Raw genomic sequence first — 26,448 nt, 5'->3', positions numbered from 1 at the left:
CAGACATGGTGAAACACCATCTCTACTAAAAATACAAAAATTATCTGGGCTTGGGGGCACATGCCTGTAATACCAGCTACTCGGGAGGCTGAGGCATGAGAATCGCTTCAACCTGCGAGGTGGAGGTTGCAATGAGCCGAGATCACACTACTGAGCTCCAGCCTGGGCAACAGAGGGAGACTCTGTCTCAATTAAAAAAAAAAAAAAAAAAAAAAAGAGAGAGAGAGAGAAAAGTCCACAAATGGCTTCTGAAGATAAGAAAAGATGCTCAGACAGCTTGAAATAAGGGAAGCTGAAATTGAAACTTTGCTGACAAATTATGTTTCATCTCTAATATTGGCAAATATCTTAACCTTTGGTAATAGGGTATGCTAGCCATCTTCGTCATACAAGCCCACGTGGAAGGCAATTTGGCAACATCTAGCAAAATTACAAAATTACAGTCCTTAACCCAGCAATTCAATTTCCAGGAATGTATCCTACAGATATTCTTGCAAATGTACAAATGACAAATATACAAGATTACTAATTGTAATATGTTTATCATAGAAGAAAAAATACCTTAAGTGTGAGTCAATATGGAATTGGCTAAATATGTTATATCTACACAATGTAATACTATATAAACTTAAAACTAGATTTCAACAAGACCTTTGCATTATTTGCAGATGGAATTTAATAAAATAAAATAATTAGTTAGGTACAACTAACAACAAACTTATACTGAGATCTACATATTCCAATGAGAATTCATTTCAAATGTGTCATTAAATCTGAACACAGAAATAAATGGACGTTCAAACTAGCTCTTTATTGAGTCACAAAGTGTTAAGCCAAATTTTTAAAAAATAATGAAATCATATTAATTATACACAAACATTTTTTCTTTCTTTTCTGGCCCTCCTTTGAAAATATTTTATTAATTAACAATATAACTATAGCAAATAAATGTGCTGTTAATTAATTTTTAATGTTAATTTCACCTCTCATTCATTTTCAGATTCTAGTTTTGTGTATGTTGATAATTTATGTAGCATATTAGTACAGAGGTACAGAAGTGTGATTTATAATTTAATATACATCTAAAGGGGATACATGCTTAACTTTATTAATGGAATTTGTGATAAAGTTTGCAGACTGTTGCCTTAGAGAAGAGCTCTCACTTGGACGGGAGGCCCTGGCCAAGTTGTGTAGTGAGGAGGGTTGTTGAGAGGAAAAGAGAAAAAATGAGAGGTATTAAGGCCCAGAAGAGAGTTAGCACCTGCCTCAGAACACAAGCGTGCAGGATGATATAGCTTTTAGTGCCAAGAAGTAGAATTCTAGCATCTCTAGGTGGTGAGAAACAAAGGACTAAGAATTTTTCTTTCTCTAACATTCTAAAGAAAGGTTCTTGAGCTAGGAAAGGATTACTCGAGCCTTGTTAGAATCAGACATGGCTTCAGGGGATGCAGGACGCTCCCCTGAGCTGCCTGTCACCGACTAAGTGGAGCAGTGTTTCTTCCGCAGACTCAACTGAGAAGTCAGCCTCTGCGGCAGGCACCAGGAATCTGCCTTTTCAGTAAGACCTAAATTACTCTTATGAAGCCCCCTGTCCCTGAGAACCAGCAATGGCAGGTTCTTGAAGGATGTAGAACATGATGCTTGGGGTTATCATTGCTACGGGTTTTGTTCTGACTTGTTTGAGATCAGTTAACATTCTAAGGCAGAGGATGGAAACCAACTTTATTTGTAAGCTCTGCATCTTTTTTTTTTTTTTTTTGTAACAGGATGTCACTCTGTTGCCCAGGCTGGAGTGCAGTGGCACAATCACAACTCACAACAGCCTCAACCTCCCAGCCTTAAAAGATCCTCCCACCTCAGCCTCCCAAACAGGTGGGACCACAGTCACACACCACTATGCCTGGCTAATTTTTGTGTATTTTGTAGTGACAGAGGTCTACCTTTGTTGCCCGGGCTGGTCTCAAACTCCTGGCTTCAAGCAATTTGCCCTCTTCACCCTCACAAAGTGCTGAGATTACAGGTGTGAGCCACCATGCCCGGCCTAAGCTCTGCATCTTAAACCTAGTTTGTCTGTCCCTCACAGCTTAACACAATGCTATACACCACGGACTGGCATGATCTCTCCGAAAAGGGCCAGATAATAATATGTTAGGCTTTGTGGTCTACACAGCCTCTAACACAGCTACTCAACTCTGCCACTGCAGCAGGAAATCAGCCACCAACAATATGTTACCAAATGGGTGTAGCTATGTTTCAATAAAACTTTACATACAAAAGCGGGCCTGGTTTGCCCACGCTTGCTATTCACGTTTGTAATGTACATGCCCCTCATGCAATGCAGTTCCTTACCTTATTGCTTAGTCACCTTAAAGCCCTGCTTGTTACTCAGTGCGGTGGCCTTGCTGATGACTACTTATCCCTGTTTTGGGCCTAGCCTTTCAATGCAGGAATCCAGCCCCAGGGAGAGAAACTAATGACTGGAGAAGTTTCCAGGCAAGTGCAGAAAATGACACGGGATGAACATATGTAAGAACATCAAGTTCAGGATCCCGAGTAGTTGTCAGAAATTTCACTTCACCCCATCCCAGCAAGGCTGTTGTATTTGGGGAAGACATTATTTTAAGAGGGGAGGAGATTGTGGAAAATCAGTAGGCAGCAGGAGACGGCGCTCTTGATCCTACTCCCATTTCAGACGATTCTGTGGGGGCCTCTTTATTGTCCCTCTGCTCCCCCAGGTGCTTTCCTCCTTTCATGAGGCTTTGTCCTCCATCCCTCTTGCTCCCCAGTCAGGCGCCAGACTTTTAGGAGGCCGCCCGGAGCACTGGTTGTGAAGCTTAGCAAAGCAATGCATTTGCAATCTAAGATAAAACACTAGTACTTTGGAAGCAATGCTCCCACATTTTGAAATGCATCAAGAAAAGAAAATGAAAGATTAGGTGCTTAATCTTCACCCTTCAATAAACCCCCAAACGATGAATCTTTTTTTTTTGAGGCAGAGTCTCGCTCTGTCGCCCAGGCTGGAGTGCAATGGCGCGGTCTCCGCTCACTGTAAGCTCAGCCTCCTGGGTTCACGCCATTCTCCTGCCTCAGCCTCCCGAGTAGCTGGGACTACAGGCACATGCCACCACACCCGGCTAATTTTTTTGTATTTTTAGTAGAGACGGGGTTTAACCGTGTTAGCCAGGATGGTCTTGATCTCCTGACCTCGTGATCCGCCCATCTCGGCCTCCCAAAGTGCTGGGATTACAGGCGTGAGCCACCGCGCCTGGCCTAGACGATGAATCTTAAAATTTTCCATTCAGGTCCACGTGTATTTCATCTCTGGCTGAAATGGGGTGTCTGTTTCTACACATCCAGTTGATCGTTGAACAAATGTAGGGGTCAGGGGCGCCAATGCCTGCTCAGTTGAAAATCTGCATGTAACTTTTGACTCCCCAGAAGCTTAACGACTAATAGCCTACTGCTGACTGGAAGCCTTACCAATAACATGAACAGCCAATAAACACATATTTTGTACGTTCTATGTCTATACTGGATTCTTACAATAAAGTAAGCTAGAGAAAAGAAAATGTTGTTAAGAAAATCATAAGGAAGAGAAGATATATTTACTATTTGTAAATATTAACTATTTGTTAATAGTAAATATTTACTATTATATTATATTTACTATTTGTTAAGTGGAAGTGGATCATCATAAAGGGCTTCATCCTGATTGTCTTCACACTGAGCAGGCTGAGGTGGAGGAGGAAGAGGAGGGGTTGGTCTTGCTGTCTTGGGGTGGCAGAGGCAGAAGAAAATTCACGTATAAATGGACCCACGCAGTTCAAACCTATGATGTTCAAGGGTAAGCAGTATAGGGAATGTTTCACCCTTGTATTCTATTTTTCATTCATAGAATTAAAATAGACATCCTAAAAATGCCGCCTGTGGTTTTCACCTGGATGTGTATTAAGGAAGGTTAATTTTTTCACTTACTTAACCCTGAGAACACAGCATTGACTTGAAAGTTACTGTATGGAAAAGCATTAAGGAGACAGCCTGCAGTCGCATTCCTTCCCTGGACCGTAGAGTGGCTAGTTTTCCCTGATGGTGGCTCTGAATGACCAAAGTGACAGGCAGCATCTAGGCAGGGCTGTGCACAGTCACCGCTGCTGGATTTCGAAGTTCCTGAATCAAGATCATTTGACCCATTCTCCTGCTCTTTGGCAGGTTCTGTCTCCGGCAGGCTTTGAGGATGAAGGCTGCGGGCATTCTGACCCTCATTGGCTGCCTGGTCACAGGCGCCGAGTCCAAAATCTACACTCGCTGCAAACTGGCAAAAATATTCTCAAGGGCTGGCCTGGACAATTACTGGGGCTTCAGCCTTGGAAACTGTGAGACTCTTTCTTTCCTGCTCTCCTTCTGTCCTTGACCTTTCCCCTGAGATGTTGAAGGTCCTGGCCACACTCCCTGCTGTGTCTTCCCAACTACCCCTGCTCTGCCCTCACCGCACCCAGGGGTGGCTGCTAGCCTAACTGTGGCTCTCTGGGTCTCCTCTCATTCCTCCCCTGCCCCTTATTTCCTTATTCCTGGAGTCCTGTCCTTAAGACTCCAACCAGGGAAGGGGAAAATAATGCCACCTCTGCTGGCATTGTGGGGAGTGGGGGGACTTGACTGTTGGTCTAGATTAGGCTCAGCCCCTGACTGGGTGTGCAGCTTCAGGTGTGCCATCCCAGCCCCCGATGTGCCCCTCGTCTGCCCCCTGGGCACATGCCCGCCCTGCCCTGCCCAAGGTGTATTGGGAGGAAGCAGTCAGGTAACAGGGATGAGGAAACTTGCCCTTAGACCAAGCTTAGAGCAAAAGATGGCACCTCCTTTCCTGGCGTTTCTGGCTTTCCCCCCTCCAGGGATCTGCATGGCGTATTATGAGAGCGGCTACAACACCACGGCCCAGACGGTCCTGGATGACGGCAGCATCGACTATGGCATCTTCCAGATCAACAGCTTCGCGTGGTGCAGACGCGGAAAGCTGAAGGAAAACAACCACTGCCACGTCGCCTGCTCAGGTGAGGCTCTGACTTTCCAGTGATGCCATCCTCAGGACCAGGTGAGAAAGCCGACAATGGGATCACCAACCATGTCTTGCTTTAACTAAAATTTGGAGTTCAGACTTGCAAATAGTTCTGTTCAAGATTGGTAAATTATGCAACAGTTTCCAAGGTGACACTCAGGATCCTGCGGCTGACTTGTCCAAAGATGACTTATTCCTTGTAGACAGTTTTATGAAGCCCTCCCCTAAAGCAGGGGGATGGACAAACAACCCTACTGCCCTTTCATGTATAGAGATATTTGATGTCTTCAGTAAGAAAAAGGAAGCTGCCTGCCAGCTGCTTCCAATAAGCAATTCACTCAAAGGATGCAGTTTGTACTTCTTTGAGCAGAATGAGATGAATACAATTTACGTTTCTTTCTCTTTTCTCTTTTTTTGAGACAGGGTCTCACTCTGTTGCCCAGGCTGGAGTGTAGTGGTGCATTCATAGCTCATTGCAGTCTTGACCTCCATGACTCAAGCAACCTTCCCTCCTCTGGGTGGCTGGAACTACAGGCATATGCCCAGCTATTTTTATTTTTGTTTTTTTTGTAGAGACAGAGTCTGTCTGTGGGGTCTTGCTATGGGGGTCTCGCCCAGGCTGGTCTTGAACTCCTGGCCTAAGGTGACTGTCTGACTTCACTCTTGTACCTTACATGGCAAAAGGGACTTTGCAGATGTGAGGAAGGATCTGAGCCTGAGCAAGAGAGATTATCCTGGGCAATGTGGGTGGAGCCAATCCAATCTCATGAGTCCTTAGAAGGAGAGAATCTTGTCCAGCATACCGAGTCATTAAAATATCATTGAATTCACTTAGAAAGGAATTAGGTTTCTAATGCTGCCCTAAAAAATTACCACAAACTTGTGGCTTAAACACCGCAAAATTTCCTTACAGTCCTCTAGGCTGGAAGAGTGCCAGCGGATTCACAGGGCTGAAGTCAAGGTGCTGACAGGCCTGTTTTCCTTTCTGGAGGCTCTGCAGGAAAATCCATGTCCTTGCTCATTTGGGTTTTGGCAGAGTTCAGTTCCTTGGGGGTGTCGAACTGAGATCCTTGTTGCTTGCAGGTTGTCACCCAAGGGCCATTCCAGGCTTCTAGGGACCACTCACACCCCTTGACTCATGGCCCGTTACTCCATCTTCACAGCCAGCAATAGTGGGTCGAGTCCCTTTCACACTTTGAATCTTTCCTCCTTCTTCTGTCATGGGATCTCTCTGTAACCACAGCTGGGCAAGATTCTCTGCTTCTAAGGACTCAGGCAGAGTCCCTTTTGCCATGCAAGGTACAAGAGTGAAGTCAGAGAGTCACCTTAGGCCAGGAGTTCAAGACCAGCCTGGGCGAGACCCCATAGTGAGACCCTACAGCCAGACTCTGTCTCCACACAAATTAAAAATAGCCAGGCATATGCCTGTAGTTCTAGCCACCTAGAGTATATTTTCTGAGAATCAAGTTGTTACATTTTTTACCTCCTATATCATAAAGAATCCTGGCTGGAAAACAGAAGAAATGCAAACTGGGTAATTGGAAGAGAATATTAATAGACTCTACTTACAAAGATCTGATCAAATAATAGAAAAACCATGGCAATAGTGAAGTGAGGGATTAAGAATCCCTTGCCCAAAGAGGAATGGAAAGAGAGCTTTGACCAGCACTGAGGTACAAAAGGTCTGACGGGAGAGGACTGCCTTCTAGGATCTGAGATCTTCCCTCAAGGGACATGACTTGTGCTGAGTGACCTGACAGAAATAAAGCTGGAAGATATTATATGTATATGCCAACCTCAGTGTCCTTCCTCTGTCCCTTCCCTGCTGATGCCTACTCTTATTTAAACCCCTCCAGAAGTCAGAGGACATGGGAGACCATTGACGCCAACTGTGTGTGTTGGCCTCTGAGTGCACAGAGCATGGTGGAGAAGGGTAGAGAGTATCTCATCAGGGCAAAGATGAGATACTCAGCTCAGCTCCTGTGCAACCTCTCTCACAAAACTGTAGGAAAACGTACTCCACCAAAAGGATAAACTAAAGCAATTAAGAGGAAACATAGTTCGGGAAACAAGGGACTCGATAAGGGAGAAAGGCAAGAGGAATGCCCAGCCTGAGAGTGAAGGATGATCCCAGGATGAGCTTTTATTAAAGATTTCTAGTTACACCTCATTACGGTAAGAGAATATGGTCTGTATCAGTGGTCCCCAACCTTTTTGGCACCAGGGAACAGTCTGTGGAAGACAAATTTTCCGTGGACGAGGGGGAGGAGGATGGTTTCAGGATGATTCAAGCGTATTACACTTATTGTCCACTTTATTTCTATTATTATTACATTGCAATATATAAGGAATAATTATGCAGCTCACCATAATGTAGAATCAGTGGGAGTCCTGGGCTTATTTTCCTGCAACTAGACAGTCCCATCTGGGGGTGATGGGAGACAGTGACGGATCATCAGGCATTAGATTCTCATAAGGAGAATGTAACCTAAATCCCTTGCAAGCGCAGTTCACAGTAGAGTTCACACCTATATAAGAATCTAATGCGGCCACTGATCTGACAGGAGGTGGAGTCCAGGCAGTAATGTGGGAGATGGGGAGGGTCTGTAAATACAGATGAAGATTCACTCACTCACCTGCTGCTCACCTCCTGCTGTGAGGCCACACACATAGGTCTGTGGTTCAGGGGTTGGAGATCCCAGGTCTATATGATTTCAAACCTTTAATATTTCTTTAACCTTGTTTTACAGCACAGCAAATGTGTCTTACGGTGAATGTGCATTTGAAAAAAAATGTATATTTTATATTTGGTGGGTGGATGTTCTATAAATGATTGTTACTTCCTTTCTAATTTTCTTACTTGTTCTACTATACAGTGAGAAATACATATTGAAATTTGCAACTATCATTTTAGCTTTGTCTATTTCACCTTTCAGTCTTGTCCATTTTTGAAGCTTTGTTCTTAGGCATATATTCTTTGAGGGTTGTTATGTCCTTGTGGTGAATTGACTCTTTTATCACTGGAGTCCAAGTTTCTCCTTAACTCTGGTGCTATTTCTCATCCAGAAATCTACTTTGTTTGATAGCAGTATAGCCCACTCTTGCTTTCTTTGAGGAAATATTTGTATAGTATGTTTCTTTCCATCCTTCTACTTTTAATCCATCTGTCTTTATATTTAAGGTGAATTACTTATAAGTAATGTAGAGTTATGTGTTGCTTTTATATCCATTCTGGTAATTACTGTTTTTCAGTAGGAGTGATTAAACCATAGGTCAGCAAATGTTTGCCTAAAGGGCCAAATGATAAATATTTTAGGCTTTTCAGGCCATATGGTTTCGATTGCAACTACCCAACCATGACATAGTGTGAAAGCAGCCATAGAAAGTATATAAATGAATGGGCCTGGCTGTGTTCCAATAAGACTTTATTTACAGAAACGGGAGATTGGCCTGTGGGTTATGCCATGATTAGGCCGTTTGCATTTAATGTGATTACTGATATGACTAGTTTTTTCTTTTTCTTTTTTTGTTTTGTTGAGTTGGAGCTTTGCTCTGTCGCCCAGGCTGGAGTACAGTGGCGCGATCTTGGCTCATTGCACCCTCTGCCTCCTGGGTTCAAGTGATTCTTCTACCTCAGCTTCCTGAGTAGCTGGGACTACAGGCACATGCCAACACACCCAGCTAATTTTTTGTATTGTTTTTAGTAGAGATGGGGTTTCACCGTGTCAGCCAGGATGGTATCGATCTCCTGACCTTGTGATCTGCCTACCTTGGCCTCCCAAAGTGCTGGGATTACAGGAGTGAGCCACTGCACCCGGCTGATACGGCTAGTTTTAAATTACATCTTGCTATTTTGTTTTCTGTTTGTGCCATCTATTCTTGGTTCCATTTTTTCTGCCTTCTTTTGAATTTATTGAATATTTTTTAGTATTCTCTTTTATTTCCTCCATTGGTTTGTTAGCTATACTTCTATTTTGTTTTTAGTTGTTACTGTAGGGTTTCTAATAGGCATCATTATCTTATTACATTTTACCTTCAAATAGCACACCACTTCATATGTAACATATGAGTTTCTTAACAGTATACTTCAATTTTTCCTATTCCATCCTTTGTGCTGTATTGTCATGCATTTTTCTTCTATATTTGTGTACCTCACAACGCATTTTTATAATTTTTTCTTTAAACAATTGTCTTTTAAATAAATTTTTAAATGAGAAAAAAGTTTTATAGTATCTATTACACATTTACTATTTCCAATACTCTTCATTCCTTTGGTGGATTTACTTGAGCAGACAGTTAATTGATATCGTTTTCCTTCAGCCTAAAGAACTTTCTTTAACTTTGTTTTGTTTTGTTTTAGAGTAGAGGTCTATTAGCAAGCATTCTCTCTGTCTGAAAATATCTCTACTTATTTTGATTTTGAGGAATATTTTCTTTACATATAAAATTCTGGGCTGACAGTTCTTTTCCACCTCAAGTTGTTGTTATTGTTGTTGTTTTGAGACAGGGTCATGCTCTGTCTCAGAACAACACTGTGAGTGTGGTGGCATGATCACAACTCACTGCAGCCTTGACCTCCTGGACTCAAGTAATTCTCATGCCTCAGCCTCCTGAGCAGCTGGGACTACAGGCACGTGCCACCATGACTGGCTGATTTAAAAAAAAAAAAATTGTAGAGATGGGGTCTCGTCATGTTACCCAGGCTGGTCTCAAACTCCTGGGCTCAGGAAATCCTCTCACCTCAGCCTCCCAAAGTGCTGGGATTATAGTTGTGAGCCACCACACTTGGCTTCAAGTTTTTAAAGATATTCGGTTGCCTTCTGGCTTGCCTTGTGTATGATGGGAAACCAGTGATTTCCTTCTGTTTGTCCCCGGTATGTAATATGTGTTTTTTTTCTCTAGTTGTTTTTAAGATTTTCTCTTTGTCACTCATTTTCAGCAGTTCGATGATGTGTGATATTTGTGTTTATCTTACTTGGTATTCATTAACATTTTGTATCCCTGAGTTTATAATTTTCATTAAATTTGGAAACATTTCAGCCATTCTTTCTTCTACTGCTTTTCTTTTCTCCTTCAAGAATTCTAACGGCATGTATGTTCGATCGCTGATGCTGTACCATTCATCATTGAGGTTCCTCGTTTTTTAGTATTTTTCCCTCCCTGTGTTTTATTTTCAATAGTTTCCATTATTATGTCTTCAAGTCGGCTGTTACTTTTTTTTTTAATGCTAATCTATTAAACTTATTGATTGGATGTTTCTTTTCAGATACTGTATTTTTTATTTGGCATCATAATTTTGTTTCTTTCATTTCATTTTATTCCTGTTTCTCTTTAAGTCCTTGATATAAATCATCATATTTATAAGCAGCGATTTAAATTTCTTATCAGCTAATGCAATCAACTGTCATTTCTGAGTCTTGCCGTTGACCAATCTTTCTCTTAGTATGTGTCACATTTCTCTGCCTCTGCGCATGGAATAATTTTTTATTGAATACACACACAGTGTATGTGTTGACGGCTCTTGTGAGTCCTCGGGTCTTGTCTTCTTAGTTTAAAAGAATTTCAACAAAAGACACATAGCAAAGGAGATGTAGCATAAAGTAATTTATTGAGAAAGAAAAAGACTATTTTGAAAGTTAGGTGCAGAATAGACAGTACACCCTGAGAGAGGAAGATTTCAGGGCAGCCTGCTGGTGAAGATTGGACAACAAAGACCGGTACCAGGGATGCTCCCTTTAATGGAGACTTCCATGGTTACTCATAAGCGGGTGGGAAGAGGTGTTGCTAGTAAGCATGTTCTGGGCGATCCTCTTGGTGCACTTGCTCAGTAGCTGTACATGCTTGTCCATACATCTCATGTCTCATTAGCACCTTAAATCTCCACCCAGGGATCTGTTTTTTATTTTTATTTTTTGTGTGTTCTAATAAAACTTTATTTACAAAAACAGCAGTGGCCTCACGCTGCAGTTTACCAACCTCTGCCCTTGAGGAAATTCTAAACGATCCTTCTATTCTCCTTGTAGAAGATGATATTACACAATTTTTGGCATATGAAGAAGCAATCGATAAATACAAACACAAAAATATGTAGGAAAATCATATTATCTGTGCCAAACAGAAAATTGCAGAAATATTTCCTTTTTGCAGATTTTTGTGAATTTTTTCCAGCTTTTTAACACTTGCAACATGCCATTTTTTAGTATTTGAAATAGCTGTCTCTTTAATATCTAAATCTTCTTTTCTTTTTTTTAATTTTTTTATTATTGTACTTTAAGTTTTAGGGTACATGTACACAACGTGCAACTTTGTTACATATGTATACATGTGCCATTTTGGTGTGCTGCACTCATTAACTCCTCATTTAGCATTAGGTATATCTCCTAATGCTATCCCTCCCCCCTCCCACCACCCCACAACAGTCCCCGGTGTGTGATGTTCCCCTTCCTGTGTCCATGTGTTCTCATTGTTCAATTCCCACCTATGAGTGAGAACATGCGGTGTTTGGTTTTTTGTCCTTGTGATAGTTTGCTGAGAATTATGGTTTCCAGCTTCATCCATGTCCCTACAAAGGACATGAACTCATCCTTTTTTATGGCTGCATAGTATTCCATGGTGTATATGTGCCACATTTTCTTAATCCAGTCTATCATTGTTGGACATTTGGGTTGGTTCCAAATCCTTACTATTGTGAATAGTGCCGCAATAAACGTACATGTGCATGTGTCTTTATAGCAGCATGATTTATAATCCTTTGGGTATATACCCAGTAATGGGATGGCTGGGTCAAATGGTATTTCTAGTTCTAGATCCCTGAGGAATCGCCACACTGACTTCCACAATGGTTGAACTAGTTTACAGTCCCACCAACAGTGTAAAAGTGTTCCTATTTCTCCACATCCTCTCTAGCACCTGTTGTTTCCTGACTTTTTAATAATGGCCATTCTAACTGATGTGAGATGGTATCTCATTGTGGTTTGGATTTGCATTTCTCTGATGGCCAGTGATGATGAGCATTTTTTCATGTGTCTGTTGGCTGCATAAATGTCTTCTTTTGAGAAGTGTCTGTTCATATCCTTTGCCCACTTGTTGGTGGGGTTGTTTTTTTCTTGTAAATTTGTTTGAGTTCTTTGTAGATTCTGGATATTAGCCTTTTGTCAGATGAGTAGATTGCAAAAATTTTCTCCCATTCTGTAGGTTGCCTGTTCACTCTGATGGTAGTTTCTTTTGTTGTGCAGAAGCTCTTTAGTTTAATTAGATCCCATTTGTCAATTTTGGCTTTTGTTGCCATTGCTTTTTGTGTTTTAGACATGAAGTCCTTGCCCATGCCTATGTCCTGAATGGTATTGCCTAGGTTTTCTTCTAGGGTTTTTATGGTTTTAGGTCTAACATTTAAGTCTTTAGTCCATCTTGAATTAATTTTTGTGTAAGGTGTAAGGAAGGGATCCAGTTTCAGCTTTCTACATATGGCCTGCCAATTTTCCCAGCACCATTTATTAAATAGAGAATTCTTTCCCCATTTCTTGCTTTTGTCAGGTTTGTCAAAGATCACATAGTTGTAGATATGCAGTATTATTTCTGAGGGCTCTATTCTGTTCCATTGATCTATATCTCTGTTTTGGTACCAGTACCATGCTGTTTTGGTTACTGTAGCCTTGTAGTATAGTTGGAAGTCAGGTAGCATGATGCCTCCAGCTTTGTTCTTTTGGCTTAGGATTGACTTGACAATGCGGGCTCTTTTTTGGTTCCATATGAACTTTAAAGTAGTTTTTTCCAATTCTGTGAAGAAAGTCATTGGTAGCTTGATGGGGATGGCATTGAATCTATAAATTACCTTGGGCAGTATGGCCCATGAGCATGGAATGTTCTTCCATTTGTTTGTATCCTCTTTTACTTCCTTGAGCAGTGGTTTGTAGTTCTCCTTGAAGAGGTCCTTCACGTCCCTTGTAAGTTGGATTCCTAGGTATTTTATTCTCTTTGAAGCAATTGTGAATGGGAGTTCACTCATGATTTGGCTCTCTGTTTGTCTGTTATTGGTGTATAAGAATGCTTGTGATTTTTGCACACTGATTTTGTATCCTGAGACTTTGCTGAAGTTGCTTATCAGCTTAAGGAGATTTTGGGCTGAGACGATGGGGTTTTCTAGATATACAGTCATGTCATCTGCAAACAGGGATAATTTGACTTCCTCTTTTCCTAATTGAATGCCCTTTATTTCCTTCTCCTGCCTGATTGCCCTGGCCAGAACTTCCAACACTATGTTGAATAGGAGTGGTGAGAGAGGGCATCCCTGTCTTGTGCCAGTTTTCAGAGGGAATGCTTCCAGTTTTTTCTTTTCTTTTCTTTTTTTTCTTTTTCTTTTCTTTTCTTTTTTTTTTTTTTTGAGACAGAGTCTCACTCTGTCACCCAGGCTGAAGTGCAGTGGCACGATCTCGGCTCACTGCAACCTCCGCCTCCAGGGTTCAAGCAATTCTCCTGCCTCAGCCTCCCGAGTAGCTGGGATTACAGGCGTGTGCCACCACAGCCAGCTAACTTTTGTATTTTTAGTAGAGACAGGTTTTGCCATGTTGGCCAGGCTGGTCTCAAACTCCTGACCTCAAGTGATCTGCCTGCCTCAGCCTCCTGAAGTGCTGGGATTACAGGTGTGAGCCGCCGCGCCCGGTCGACATACTTTCCTAAGCAAATTCAGTTGTGTCCAATGAGTACTTTCAAAACATCCCAATTGTGCAACAAAATGCTCTAACAACGTAGGAGGGGACAAACAACTTTACGCGGTGTCTGCTTCCTGGTCCTGCATGGCCTGACCCTTTCAGGAATCCTTACAGAACATTGCCAGCCAAGCAAACTGCCCTGCCCCCAGTACAAATGTGCGCTTTCTGTACATGCCTGGGATGACCTCCAATCCCAGAATAATAGAATGTGATCTGCTTCCTCCTCACTGTGTCTCTCCAACCCCTAGAGACAGCCCCAAACCCGTGTCTCCCAGGAAATACGCTAGACCACTTCCAAACACAAACGAGTGTCTCAGCATTTATTAAGCGCTTATGCACCCGAAATAAAGGGTCTCTAAGTAATTTGAACATATATCAGGTACCAAATGCTTAGGTTTGGATAACCTCATAGGTAAATAATTACTAGAAAAATTAAAAGTATATTTTCATTATCAACTTTATTAGCATATAGTGTTCCATGAGCAGGAATCTTGCTTAAGTGGCCTCTGTTGGAAGAAGGAATCAGAGGAAAACAGAATTTAAGCCCTCTATCAGAATACAGGCTCATTAACTGAGTGTGTGAACTTGGTTTATGGGGATAAAATGGTACCCATAGAAATGGTTGTTCTGAGGACTGATGGAGATTTTGCGTGAAGAGATTTAACATGTGCCTGACATAGAGTAAGATTTCAATAAAGTATTAGCTAGTGGTAATAGCTATTATTATCCTAAATATTTATATCTCAAGAAGATAGGCAAAAGACTTTTTTGTTGTTGTTTGTTTGATTGTTTGTTTTGAGATGGATGTTTGTTTTGAGAGGATGGTCTCCATCTCCTGACCTGGCGATCCGCCCGCCTCGGCCTCCCAAAGTGCTGGGATTACAGGCGTGAGCCACCGCACCAGGCTGGCAAGAGACTTTTATAAGCTGATATAGCTTTAGTTTTCACTGTAGAACTATAAACCAAATGCTAGTGAATCTGCGTATGTTGTTTCAATTGCTGTCTCTTATAGACGATGCATGTTGTTACTTTTTCTCCTGGTTAATAGAATTTTGTTTTAAATAAAAATTAAGCCACATTTAGAATAAATTTGCTTTAAAAAAATCTATCACTACGTTTATCTTCTAGTGAAGCCTAACTGAGAAAGCAACAAAATTAGCAACTCAAGGAAATAGCATGCTCAAGGAAAAATTCCACTTTCAACTGAGTTAACAAAATAATTTGGAATTACAATGCCTTATTGAAATGCAACATTTTATGCTAACATTATTTTTGGTTATTTTTCTGGTAATAAAAGTAGTACATTTCAATTGTAAAAAATTTTAGAAAATACAGAGTAAAGACATAAAAGCATTGGTGAACCCACAGTTAAGAGCCAATCTTTCTTAAAATACTGGTGAATTAATGACTATCTTTTTTTTTTTTCTAAACCAGTGCTATCTAATAGAACTTTCCATGATGACAAAAATGTCTTCCATCTGTGCTGTCAAACAGAACCACTAGCCATGAGTGGCTATAAAGTATCTGAGATGTAGCTAGAACAAATAAGGAACTAAAGTTTTAATTGTGTTTAATGTTAATTAATTACAATTTTTTATATTTTTCCCAGCTTTATTGAGGTATAACTGACAAATCAAAATTGTATATATTTAAAGTAAATAACATGATAATTTGATATATTTATACATTGGGAAATGATCACTACAATTGAGTTTAACATTACCTCACATAATTACTGTGTGTGTGTGACAGAGTGTGTGTATGAGAGACAGAGAGAGAGAGAGAGAGAGAGAAGAACACTTAAGATCTACTCTCAGCAAATTTCAAGTAAGCAGTACAGTATAATTAACTATGGTCACGATAGCGTACATTAGACCCCCAGACCTTCCTCACCTTATAACTGAAAGTTTGGACCCTTCCATCAGCATCTCCCCATTTTCCTCACCAGCCGCTGCTCTACTCTCTGCTTTTATGAGTTCAACTTTTGTAGATTTTGCATATGTGTGACATCATGTGGTATTTGTCTTTCTGGGTCTCACTTCCTTCACTTAGCATGACGTCCTTCCGTTCATCCATGTTGTTGCAAATGTCAGCATTTCCTTCTTTTCCATGACTGAATAATATCCCACTCTCTATATAAACATATTTTTATCCATTCATCTGTCAACAAATATAATTTTAATTTAAATTATCACATGTTGCTAATGCCTGCCATATTGGACAGTAAAGCTCTTGATGGATATTTTTATGATATTGGGAACTTAACGTTGCATTGGGAGCATTTCTCCATATTATTAAATATCCTGGGAAAACATAATTGAAACAGCTCTTTATTTTATTAAATGAAGGTATTATGACTAATTTGAATATCACTGATTATGAGGCAATTAGATTTTTTCATTTTAACTCTTGTAAATAATGCTATAGTAAACCACTTTGTAAAGAAATATTTGTCTAGTGTCATGACTATTTCCTTAGGATAGATCTGGAGAGAGAAATTATTAGGTGAAAGGATAAAAACCTCGTTAAGGCTCTAAACACATGCTGCTATGTTGGTTTCCTGAGACATTGAATCCATTATACTCCCACCAGCAAGTATCCAGAGAACCTGCCTCTCCGTGCCCTTGTCAACATCAAGCATTACCCAATTCTCTTAAAAAAAAAATCTTTGCATAATTGACAAGCAGTAATGAGATCAAGTGGTTTGAGTATTTTTGTCCTTGATTGGTGGTTGTGGTGGTCATGGAGATGGGCCTCCCAGATCCCCTGCTAAGGGAAGACATGCTGCCCCCGCTGCAGTTGTGTGATGAGCAGACAGTACCTGCCACCTGCTTCAGGATTGGCTTCAGGTGCAGGTTGCTCCCTTCCGGGATGACCCACACCCATTGATGTGTGAGGCAGAGGCATGCAGACCCGGCATGTGGGCCTGACTTGGGCCACTCTGATGGGCAGTGCTCACTTGGGAGCTCATGGCTGGGCTTCCCAATGAATTGCTGGGTCTGTGTCACAAATGGACATCTCCGTCTGCCCATCCTGCTTCCCCCCAACCGATTCCTTTCATAGGTGTGGATTGCTGAAAATATCTGGCATTTCAAACCCATCTCAGCATCAGCTCCTGGAGGACTCAACTTGCAGTAGAAGTAATGTTGAACTTGTTTTGTTTATTTGCCTTTTTCTGTCATGTTTGTGTTGAGGATTTTGAGGCCACTTCTAAGCAAGCAGGAAAGAATGTGGATATCAACTAATACATTTCAATTCAAAGATTTGTTATGTCTGAAGCAATAGAAAAAATAATAGGTGGCGGGGCATGGTGGCTCATGTCTGTAATCACAGCACTTTGGGAGGCCAAAGCCAGAGGATTGCTTGAGCCCAGGAGTTCCAGACCAGCCTGGTGAAACCCTGTCTCTACAAAAATAAAAATAAAAAATGGTCAGGCGTGGTGGTGCATACCTGTATTTCCAGCTATTTTGAAAGCTGAGGTGGAAGGATTGCTTGAGGCCAGGAGGTTGAGGCTGCAGTGAGCTATTATCATGCCACTGCACTCCAGCCTGGGTGACAGAGTGAGATTCTGTCTCAAAAAGGAAACAGAAAAGGAAAAGTAATAAAGACAAAGACTGATGTATTTGATTTAAAAGGTAAAACTTTCTGCACATGAAAAACACCCTGGATAAAATTTTTTTAAGACACAAACTGAAAAATGGCAATAGACAAAATTTAATATTTACCTGTAAAGAAACCTTACATGTCAAACTAACCCAAATACAGAAAACACTATACTATCCTGTCTTATGTGCCTTTTTTTTTTTTTTTTAAGACAGAGTCTCACTCTGTTGCCCAGGCTGGAGTGCAGTGATGTAAACACAACTCATTTCAGCTTTGACCTCCTGGGCTCAAGTGATTCTCCCACCTCAGACTCCCAAGTAGCTGAGACCACAGGTGTGTGCCATCACACTAGGCTAATTTTTTTACATCTTGTAGAGATGAGGTCTTGCTATGTTGCCCAGACTGGACTCAAACTCCTGGCCTCAAGTGATTCTCCTACCTTGGCCTCCCAAAGTACTGGGATTGCAGGTCAGCCACCACGCCTGGCCTGTGCCTATTTCTTTAGGACATAAGGAACATTTTCACATAGCGTCTTCTCTAAACACATTTCCAAAAACCCTTCAGGATTGGGCTCTTCCTCTGAAACATCAGGTAGTGCAAGACGAAGATGGTCTTAAAACAAAAACAAAGTTCTTTTCATTATGAAGAAGCTCAACAAAAATGAGATTGTGGCTTTGCAGGGAAAATTATAGTTCTTCCAACCTTCCCATCCCAAAAAGACTGAGAAAAATGAAGCAAACTTGAGTTGGGGTCCCTCTCCAATAACAAAGTCTCGCCTAACCCTGATGACCTCTCTTTTTACAGCCTTGATCACTGATGACCTCACAGATGCGATTATCTGTGCCAAGAAAATTGTTAAAGAGACACAAGGAATGAACTATTGGTAAGAGTCTTTCCTTGGAAGACTTGGGCTGTCATGGGCAAAACCTAGTGTGTGTATTTGTCACAGTTATGGTGGAATTGACAAACTCACCTCCGCAGAGTGGTCCAACCAATGGAATGAGACCTTGTCTATGTTCTCCTCCATCGGTGTGTGGGTGTGCAGTGAACATAGTAGTACATAGAAAGGGAGAGGAGACATGGGATTGAGTTAAGATAATTTGCAAGTGCTTTTCATATGAACATATTCCAAACAATGGAGAAAGGTATTTTCTAAAGTGACTTGGAAAGGGTCAATTGAGTCAATTCAACAGAGGGAACAAAAAGCTTGAGTTTGCTCTAGATTTGGATAAGATTTTGAAGGTTATGGCAACATTTTGCAGGGAAAGAGAATGAGCAGCAGCAAGAGGAAAGTGAGCAGGTCTGTGTCATGGCGACTCAGCAGAAAGCGTCCCCAGCATTGAGCCTGGGGCCTTGCATTCCCCGCTGCTGTGTTCTGGTGAACATTGCCAGCCGGCCCCACTCAAAGAACCCGAATTTTCACAGATGTGGGTGTGACATGAAATGACCCATCCTTACAAAAGTTGATTGCTTGTTGCTGAAGCTAACAATGGCTAGGAGAAAACCAGGAGATCAAAGTCTGAACAAGGCAAAATGACAGCGTCCTTGGATCTCAGAAGCAAATGAAACCCAACCCAGGGTCCGCTGGCGATTTTGGTTAATTTCTGTAGGCTTTGAAACTGAGACGGTTTGGATTGTCACGCTTCTTTCTGCTGCTCTTGCTTCCCTCTCGTCCTCAGGCAAGGCTGGAAGAAACACTGTGAGGGGAGAGACCTGTCCGAGTGGAAAAAAGGCTGTGAGGTTTCCTAAACTGGAACTGGGCCCAGGATGCTTTGCAGCAACGCCCTAGGATTTGCAGTGAATGTCCAAATGCCTGTGTCATCTTGTCCCGTTTCCTCCCAATATTCCTTCTCAAACTTGGAGAGGGAAAATTAAGCTATACTTTTAAGAAAATAAATATTTCCATTTAAATGTCTTCACCCTGACTCGGTTCCCTTTTCTCTTTCTTTCCTTTCTTTCTTTCTTTCCTTTCTTTCTTTTCTTTTCTTCTTTTTTCTTTCTTTCTTCTTTCTTTCTTTCTTTCCTTCCTTCCTTTCTTTCTCTCTCTTCCTTTCTTCCTTCCTCCCTCCCTCTTTCTTTCTTTCTTTCTTTCCTTCTTTCTTTCTTTTTCCTTCCTTCCCTCCTTTTTTTTTTTTTTTCAGAGTCTTGTGCTCTGTCCCCCAGGCTGGAGTGCAGTCATACGATCTCAGCCCACTGCAACCTCCACCTCCTGGGTTCAAGCGATTCTTGTGCCTCAGCCTCCCAAGTAGCTGGGATTGCAGGCATGTGCCACCACACCCAGATGGGGTTTCTCCATGTTGCCCAGCCTGGTCTCAAATTCCTGAGCTCAAGGTGATCTGCCCACCTTGGCATCCCAAAGTCCTGGGATTACAGGTGTGAGCCACCGCACCCCACCCTGACTCAGTTTCAATGATGTCTTAATGGCATCGTGTTAAGACTTGAAAAATTGCCTCCAAAATGCTCTAGCCCTGAGGGAAACAAACGTCCCTTCTTCATTGTAGGGAGTCCTGGTTCCTGTGGCCAATCGAAATAAGACTCATTTGAAAATAAGACTCCCTCATCTTCAGGGCCATCCTCAGAAACAGGATGCATGCAGAAGGGTTAGGTTAAGAGCTGGGAGCACCTGAGGGGCGGAACCCCCTTAAGAGTACCCCAGTAGGACCATAGATGTATGCATACCCACAAGCCTAGACACCATTTGTCTACCTACACACACGCAAGAGATGTGGAGAGACAAGGCAACTGAGATTCATGGTTTGATGATTAAAATTCTCATGAAGGTTTTTAGTTGTATTTTCTGTATTTTGCATTCGGCATTTTTCAAGTTTTCCATGACATATCTTGCTATTGAAGAAAACCATCCACTTTTTTCCAGAATAAATAAATAAATAAATAAGACTTCCAGTGAGGCACAGTGGCTCATGCTTTTAATCCCAACAATCTGGGAGGCCAAGGTGGGAAGATTGCTTGAGGCCAGGAGTTCAAGACAAGCCTGGGCAACATAGCAAGACTCTGTCTTTATGATATTTTTTAAGCCCTGCATGCATTAGGTATTTGTCCTAATGCTCTCCCTCTCCTTTCCCCCAACCCCCTCAACAGGCCCCAGGGTGTGATGTTCTGCTCCCAGTGTCCATGTGTTCTCATTTTTCAACTCCCACTTATGAGTGAGAACATGTGGGGTTTGGTTTTCTGTTCTTATGTTAGTTTGCTGAGGATGATGGTTTCCAGGTTCATCCATGTCCCTGCAAAGGACATGAACTCATTCTTTTTTATGGCTGCAACATTTTTTTTTAATTGCAGCTTTTACCCCAAATCCTGCTGGAAAGTCAAATAGGACAAAATAGATAAAATTGCAGCTCTTACCCCCAACATCCAGAGAGTTCCCCATGTTATTCCAGCTTCTACTTAAATCAAGCTTTTCAAACCCGGCCCAGATGGCTTTAAATGTGGCCCAACACAAATTAGTAGACTTTCTTAAAACATTATGAGATTTGCTTGTGATTTTTTTTTTTTTTTAGCTCATCAGCTATCGTTAGTGGTCGTGTATTTTATGTGTGGCCTAAGACAATTCTTCTTCTTCCAGTGTGGCCCAGGGAAGTCAAAAGATTGGATACCCCTGATTGGAAAACTGACTCCAAAAATAAGTGCTTCAAAATTCAAGGTGAAAGGGCACTGGGTGCGCTACCATTAGACTCATCTATCTTTTTGCAAAATTCATAAAATTTCTAAGCATGCAATCCTACTCTTCCCCCATGTTTGATTTATTTCTATAATAATTTAGGGTAAAAAATGCATTTCCCAGATAATTTTCCATAATTAATGCCTTCAGAAATTCAAGAGGAAATGACTACTTCTATGCCTGAGCTATCTTTATTCAACAAAAGTATATTTTAGAAAAACCCACACTCATGTTCCCTTTATAGATATTTGGAAGTAGATTTTCATTTTCTCCCCATGGCCACATTATCTGTTGGTTACCAGGTACACTGAGCAGACTCTTGGGTATTAGGGGATAGTGACTGGCTTATGTGGGGACATGCTTTCTGTGGGAACTCAGCTCTGCCTGGTTCTTGGGACAGCCCCTGCTATCTCCAGCATCTGGCTCTTTGTATCCCAACTTGTTCCCTGTTGTTTGTTCCTGGATGCTTTCTGGTCTGGTCTGCAATTTTCTCTTGATTCCTTTTATACCCAGTATATCATTTCCCTACAGATGTCCTTGCTCCTGGTTTTTCCCAAACTTGGAGGTTGTGCTTCTCCCCTAAAGCCTGTTCAAGCCTGACCCAGCCAACATGAAGTTCCCTGCTCCTCTAACCCCCTAGTGCTCTTGCCTCTGAACTCATGGCTGGTGTGTGCCATAGGATTAGGTCACTGGGAATTGGTGTCCTCATCCAGCCTGTAAGCTCCTTGAGGCCTAGACCATGTCTTTCACTGGTATATTGTCCACAGTCCCTTCTCCAGTGCTAAGCACATAATAGTTAACATTCAAAAATATTAGATGTTGGCCAGGCACAATGACTCAAGCCTGTAATCCTAACACTGTAGGAGGCCAAGGCAGGAGGATCACTTGAGCCAGGAATTGGAGACCAGCCTGGGCAGCACAATGAGACCCCATCTCTACAAAAAATACAAAGATTAGCTGCGTGTGGTGGTGCACACCTGTAGTTCCAGCTACTCAGGAGGTTGAGGTGGGAGGGTCGCTTGAGCCCAGGAATTTCAGGCTTCAGTGAACTATGATCAAGCCACTGCACTCCAGCCTGGATGACAGAGTGAGGCCCTGTCTCTTAAAAAAATTAATTAATTAAAAAATTTGATGGGTTTTTTTGTGCCACTGGACACATGTGGAATCACAGAAGGAATACAAATCAGACCTCGCATTAAGAACATTTTTGTTTTCAAATCAAGTTCATGTTTATTATTTCATATGCTCCTCACAACAACCTTGGGATATAGGGGAATGTAACCTTCATTCCACACACGTCCCTGAGATACGGAAGGGGTAACTATCGCCCAGGGGACACAGCGCAACAGCAGAGAATCCAAGAGGCCCCTGCTGCCCTGCGGGGATCTTCAGAACTCAGTGACAGAACGTGTCCTAGTTCCTTTACGAACAGGAAGTACCTGAGCCCTTCACCTGTGTTCCACACAGCCACTTCCTTGAGTGTCTCAAATATGGCACAAACCCTAAGCCAGCCCCTGAAAGATCTGCAGGAACAATTTAGTCTCTTCAAGGTGAATTTTAAAAATAGAGGCTTTATCAAGAAAGCCAGAAAGATTTTCTCTGTGTCTCCAAAATGGAAGGAAAACGATCTAGATATCTAAAATTGAAACTCCCAATAAACAACAGTTACTTTTTCCAACTAGAAACCAATTACATTTTTTGATTTAAAAGGTTTAAGGGCCATGCATGGTGGCTCATGCCTGTAACCCCAGCATGGGGAGGCCTTGGGGAGGCTGAGTCTGGAAGATTGCTTGAGCCCAGGAGTTGGAGACCAGCCTGGGCAACAGGGCAAGTTCCCATCTCTACAAAAAGTTTTAAAATTAGCCAAGTGTGGTGGTACACGCCTGTGGTCCCAGCTATTTGGGAGGCTGAAGTGGGAGAATCACTTCAGCTTGGGAGGCTGAGGCTGCAGTGAGCTGTAATTATACCACTGCCCTCTAGTCTGGCTGGGCAACACAGCAAGATACGTAGGCTAATTAGCCCACTCCAGGCCCACTCAGCCTCCTGGCGATGTTTCTCCAGGTTATCGGATTTCCTCTACAGTGCTTCTGTCTTGAAGGGTCCAACTGCTTGAGGACGGACATTGCTATCCCCCAGGGCTCAGGCTGAGAGCAGTTCTTTACATGCAATGACGTCTAAGGGTGGAAATTCACACATCCAGCTTGCAAAAAAGCCGCAGCCTGGGAGAGCTTAGGGTCCCGATGTGGGAGGAATCCTGGGTGTAGTAGAAGCTTTGGGAGCAACATGAGGCTCCTTGGGGGCCAGGAAGGCAGCTTCACAGCACTCTGCCTTGAACAGGTGATTCTTTTCCTCATTTTTCTCCCCTCTCTCATCCGATTCCACAAGTTCAGGGAAACGGAACAGGGGACCCTCAGAAACTGTTCCGATTTACAGATTCAGCAAGCACCTGTGTTTAAACTGATCCTCCAGTAACAGAAAGAGAAGAGGAAGCACAAAGGCAGAAGCTAATAAACAGAGTCTTGCTGGAGAACAGGAGAGAGGAGAGAGGTAAAGAATCTGTTTCCTTACACGAAGCTGCAGTTTGCACATTTTTTACCACTGGGGCCTCCTTTGCTGATGTAACCCAAAAGAAACGCTGGGTATTGAACGGAGGCATTGTTTTACTCACCTTATTGGTTAGGCTCTGTTCATAACAATAATCTACATTCTTTGTAGGGTAGAAAATATTTTTCAAAACTCTAAAAATAAAAGAAAATAGGCTGGGTGCGGTGGCTCACACCTGTAATCCCAGCACTTTTGGAAGCCGAGGGGGGCAGATCACGAGGTCAAGAGATCAAGACCATCCTGGCCAACATAGTGAAACCCTGTCTTTACTAAAAATACAAAAATTAGCGGTGGCTCACGCCTGTAATCCCAGCACTTTGGGAGGCCAAGGCGGGTGGATCACCTGAGATCAGGAGTTTGAGACCAGCCTGGCCAACATGGTGAAACCCCATCTCTACTAAAAATACAAAAAATTAGCCAGGCGTGGTGGCGGGTGCCTGTAATCCCAGCTACTTAGGAGGCTGAGGCAGGAGAATTGCTTGAATCCAGGAGGTGGAGGCAGCAAGCCAAGATCGCACCACTGCATTCCAGCCTGGGCAACAAAAGCGAAACTCCGTCTCTTAAAAAAAAAAAAAAAAAAAAGACCAAAAGTATGAAAGCTGATCACAGTTTGATCCATCATCTACCATTTGGTTGGTACTAAGAGAAAACATTTCAAGTTGGTACTGTACTGAAAAACCCAAAACATGCCCTTACTGTAGCTCCAGGTCCTCTGTCCCTGGTGATAGAGCAAAGTTGATAGCTGTGCAGAGTGGGGAGTAGACAGGGCGCCCTTGAGAAGCTGCCAGAGTTAAGTTAAGCCCACCTCCTCTGAGACTAGCTCCGTGAGTACAGACAAGACACTGAAGTTCTGTGTTTCACCTCCTGTAAAATAGGAATAACAATATTTGCCATGCACGGCCATGGTAAGGACTAGCAACTGTGTTAGAAGCACATGGCACAAACCAGGCTTTTAAAAAGCGTTGGTGACTAATTCAGCTGGGGATGGAGGTGCATGCCTGCTAGTCCCAGCTGCTTGGCAGGCTGAGGTGGAAGGATCGATTGATCCTGGAAGTTCAAGGCTACAGTGAGCTATGATGGCACCACTGCACTCAGCCTGGGCACCAGAGAAAGACCCTATCTCTAAAAAAAAAAAAAAAAAGTGATTATTATTCTATTTCTGTATTTTTCCTTCTCTGTGATTTTCTACCAGGTGATTTCTAACAGGACCTGCAGACACTTCGACAAGATAAACTACATTTTATGTGAAATAAAGGCATGTTCAAAAAGCAAGAGGGCAGATCGTGGCTGAATGAGACCACCTGAAACTGAGGCTAAGTTAATTTTCACAGGTCCCTGCTACTAAGATTTCTAAGCTACAGGGAAAAGGTAAACTCATCGCTAGATTTCCCTGCCTGCTCAAGACCACACCCCAACTGGCAGCATAATTCTTGGTGAGGATGAAAAAACTAAATATATACTTGCCTTGAAAAGCAAGTATAGGTTTTCAAAACAGTATCCTGTTGCCAGCTAAAGCAAACAGAGCGGTTTCAACCCCAGGAACTGACAGGCAGTGCAAAAGGGCAGATTGGAAGAGATTAAATATTTGTGCAAAAGCCTATACCCCTCCTTCACAAAGGGCTGCCTCTGTCTGGCATAAAAGGGAAGGGATGCGGGAACTGAGAAGAGGGCCTTATCTTTCCAGAGGAAGGACTGTTTGGGGACGGAGGAGGTGGAGAAGGGGAGAGAAAATAGCAGAGGAGGGGAGACATCAGATGGGTGTGTGTCCCCTGGTCACTGTCGGGCCGGGCCAGGCTGCTGTCATCGGCTGAGGCTGCACTTCTGACCCCTGCGGTGAAGCCAAGCCACGCGGGCTCAGGGGCAGACGGAAACAGGATGACTCGAGCTTTGAAGCTGCCAGCCTGTGATGGCAGAGAGGCCAGAAAGAAGCCCGCTCCAGAACCCACTCTCTCAGCAGCAGCACCACATTAATTTGCAGGGGGGTGGGAAGGACAGAGGAGGGGAGGGGCGGAGAGTGGAGGGCAGGAGAGGTCGGGCTGGGACCGAGGCCAGGGAAGCGGGTCATGTGCACAAGGCAGCCCAAAGCCCTGCCAGGGGGTGCCCAAGAAGGACCTTAGAGAAAGGAGATAAAATTGTAGTTTTCGACTCTGCTGACAGTCGATCAAAGCTAGTTTCTGCTTCTGAGACATTTTAGTGTCTGCCAGGAACTCAGAATTTAGAAGAGAAAAAAGAAGAGGAAAGGAAAAAATCGACAATGGAGCAGTCTGCGCGGGCGGTGGGGAGAAAGATGAGAGTCTTTGAGGAATTGGGATTTTTCTGTGGACTTTGGAGCTCCTCGGGGCCCACCATGAAGACCAACATGGGGCCGGCGGCACAGGGAATAGCACCCCTGGGAGGCCCTTAGAACACAGCTCAGGTTACCCACATTTGAGGAGAGACAATGGGAGGGACGGCCTGCGATCCCTTGGGCCAGCTGAGGGACAGGGCTGGAACTGTGGTTCCAAACCCTGGCTGCACAATGCAATCGTCAGGACATTTCAAAAAATGCAGATGCTGGCCGGGCGCGGTGGCTCACTCCTGTAATCCCAACACTTTGGGAGGCCAAGGCAGGCAGATCACGAGGTCAGGAGTTCGAGACCAGCCCGACCAACATGGTGAAACCTCATCTCTACTAAAAATACAAAAAACTTAGCCGGCATGGTGGCAGGCGCCAGAGGCTGAGGCAGGAGAATGGCGTGAACCCGGGAGGCGGAGTTTGCAGTGAGCCGAGATCGAGCCAGTACACTCCAGCCTGAGCAACAGAG

The 26,448-nt window shown here is 42.9% G+C and overlaps 1 protein-coding gene across 2 annotated transcripts; it reads left to right on the top strand.

Annotated features, from left to right (window-relative positions):
* The first annotated feature begins 1,273 nt into the window (after positions 1 to 1,273).
* LOC100979617 (lysozyme-like protein 1) lies at positions 1,274 to 20,054 on the top strand. 2 transcript variants are annotated; one of them, XM_034930221.2, is made up of 6 exons: positions 1,274 to 1,558; positions 3,679 to 3,844; positions 4,210 to 4,373; positions 4,887 to 5,045; positions 18,166 to 18,244; positions 19,041 to 20,054. In XM_034930221.2, coding segments are annotated over exons 1-6 (639 nt in total). In that variant the 5' UTR covers positions 1,274 to 1,557; the 3' UTR covers positions 19,111 to 20,054. The 2 variants fall into 2 exon arrangements, with proteins under 2 accessions (XP_034786112.2, XP_008973166.2); XM_008974918.4 differs by lacking the exon at positions 3,679 to 3,844.
* The last annotated feature ends 6,394 nt before the right edge of the window (positions 20,055 to 26,448 follow it).

The sequence above is a fragment of the Pan paniscus genome, chromosome 8, assembly GCF_029289425.2.
Source record: "Pan paniscus chromosome 8, NHGRI_mPanPan1-v2.0_pri, whole genome shotgun sequence".
NCBI lineage: Eukaryota > Metazoa > Chordata > Mammalia > Primates > Hominidae > Pan > Pan paniscus.
This window is presented reverse-complemented; position numbering and strand designations above follow the sequence as displayed.

What these genes read in the sequence shown, in the direction of transcription:
- LOC100979617 (XM_034930221.2), top strand. An exon ending in CTGCCACGTCGCCTGCTCAG is followed by an intron (nt 5,046 to 18,165) that starts GTGAGGCTCTGA and finishes CTCTTTTTACAG; the next exon opens with CCTTGATCACTGATGACCTC. An exon ending in ACACAAGGAATGAACTATTG is followed by an intron (nt 18,245 to 19,040) that starts GTAAGAGTCTTT and finishes TCTCGTCCTCAG; the next exon opens with GCAAGGCTGGAAGAAACACT.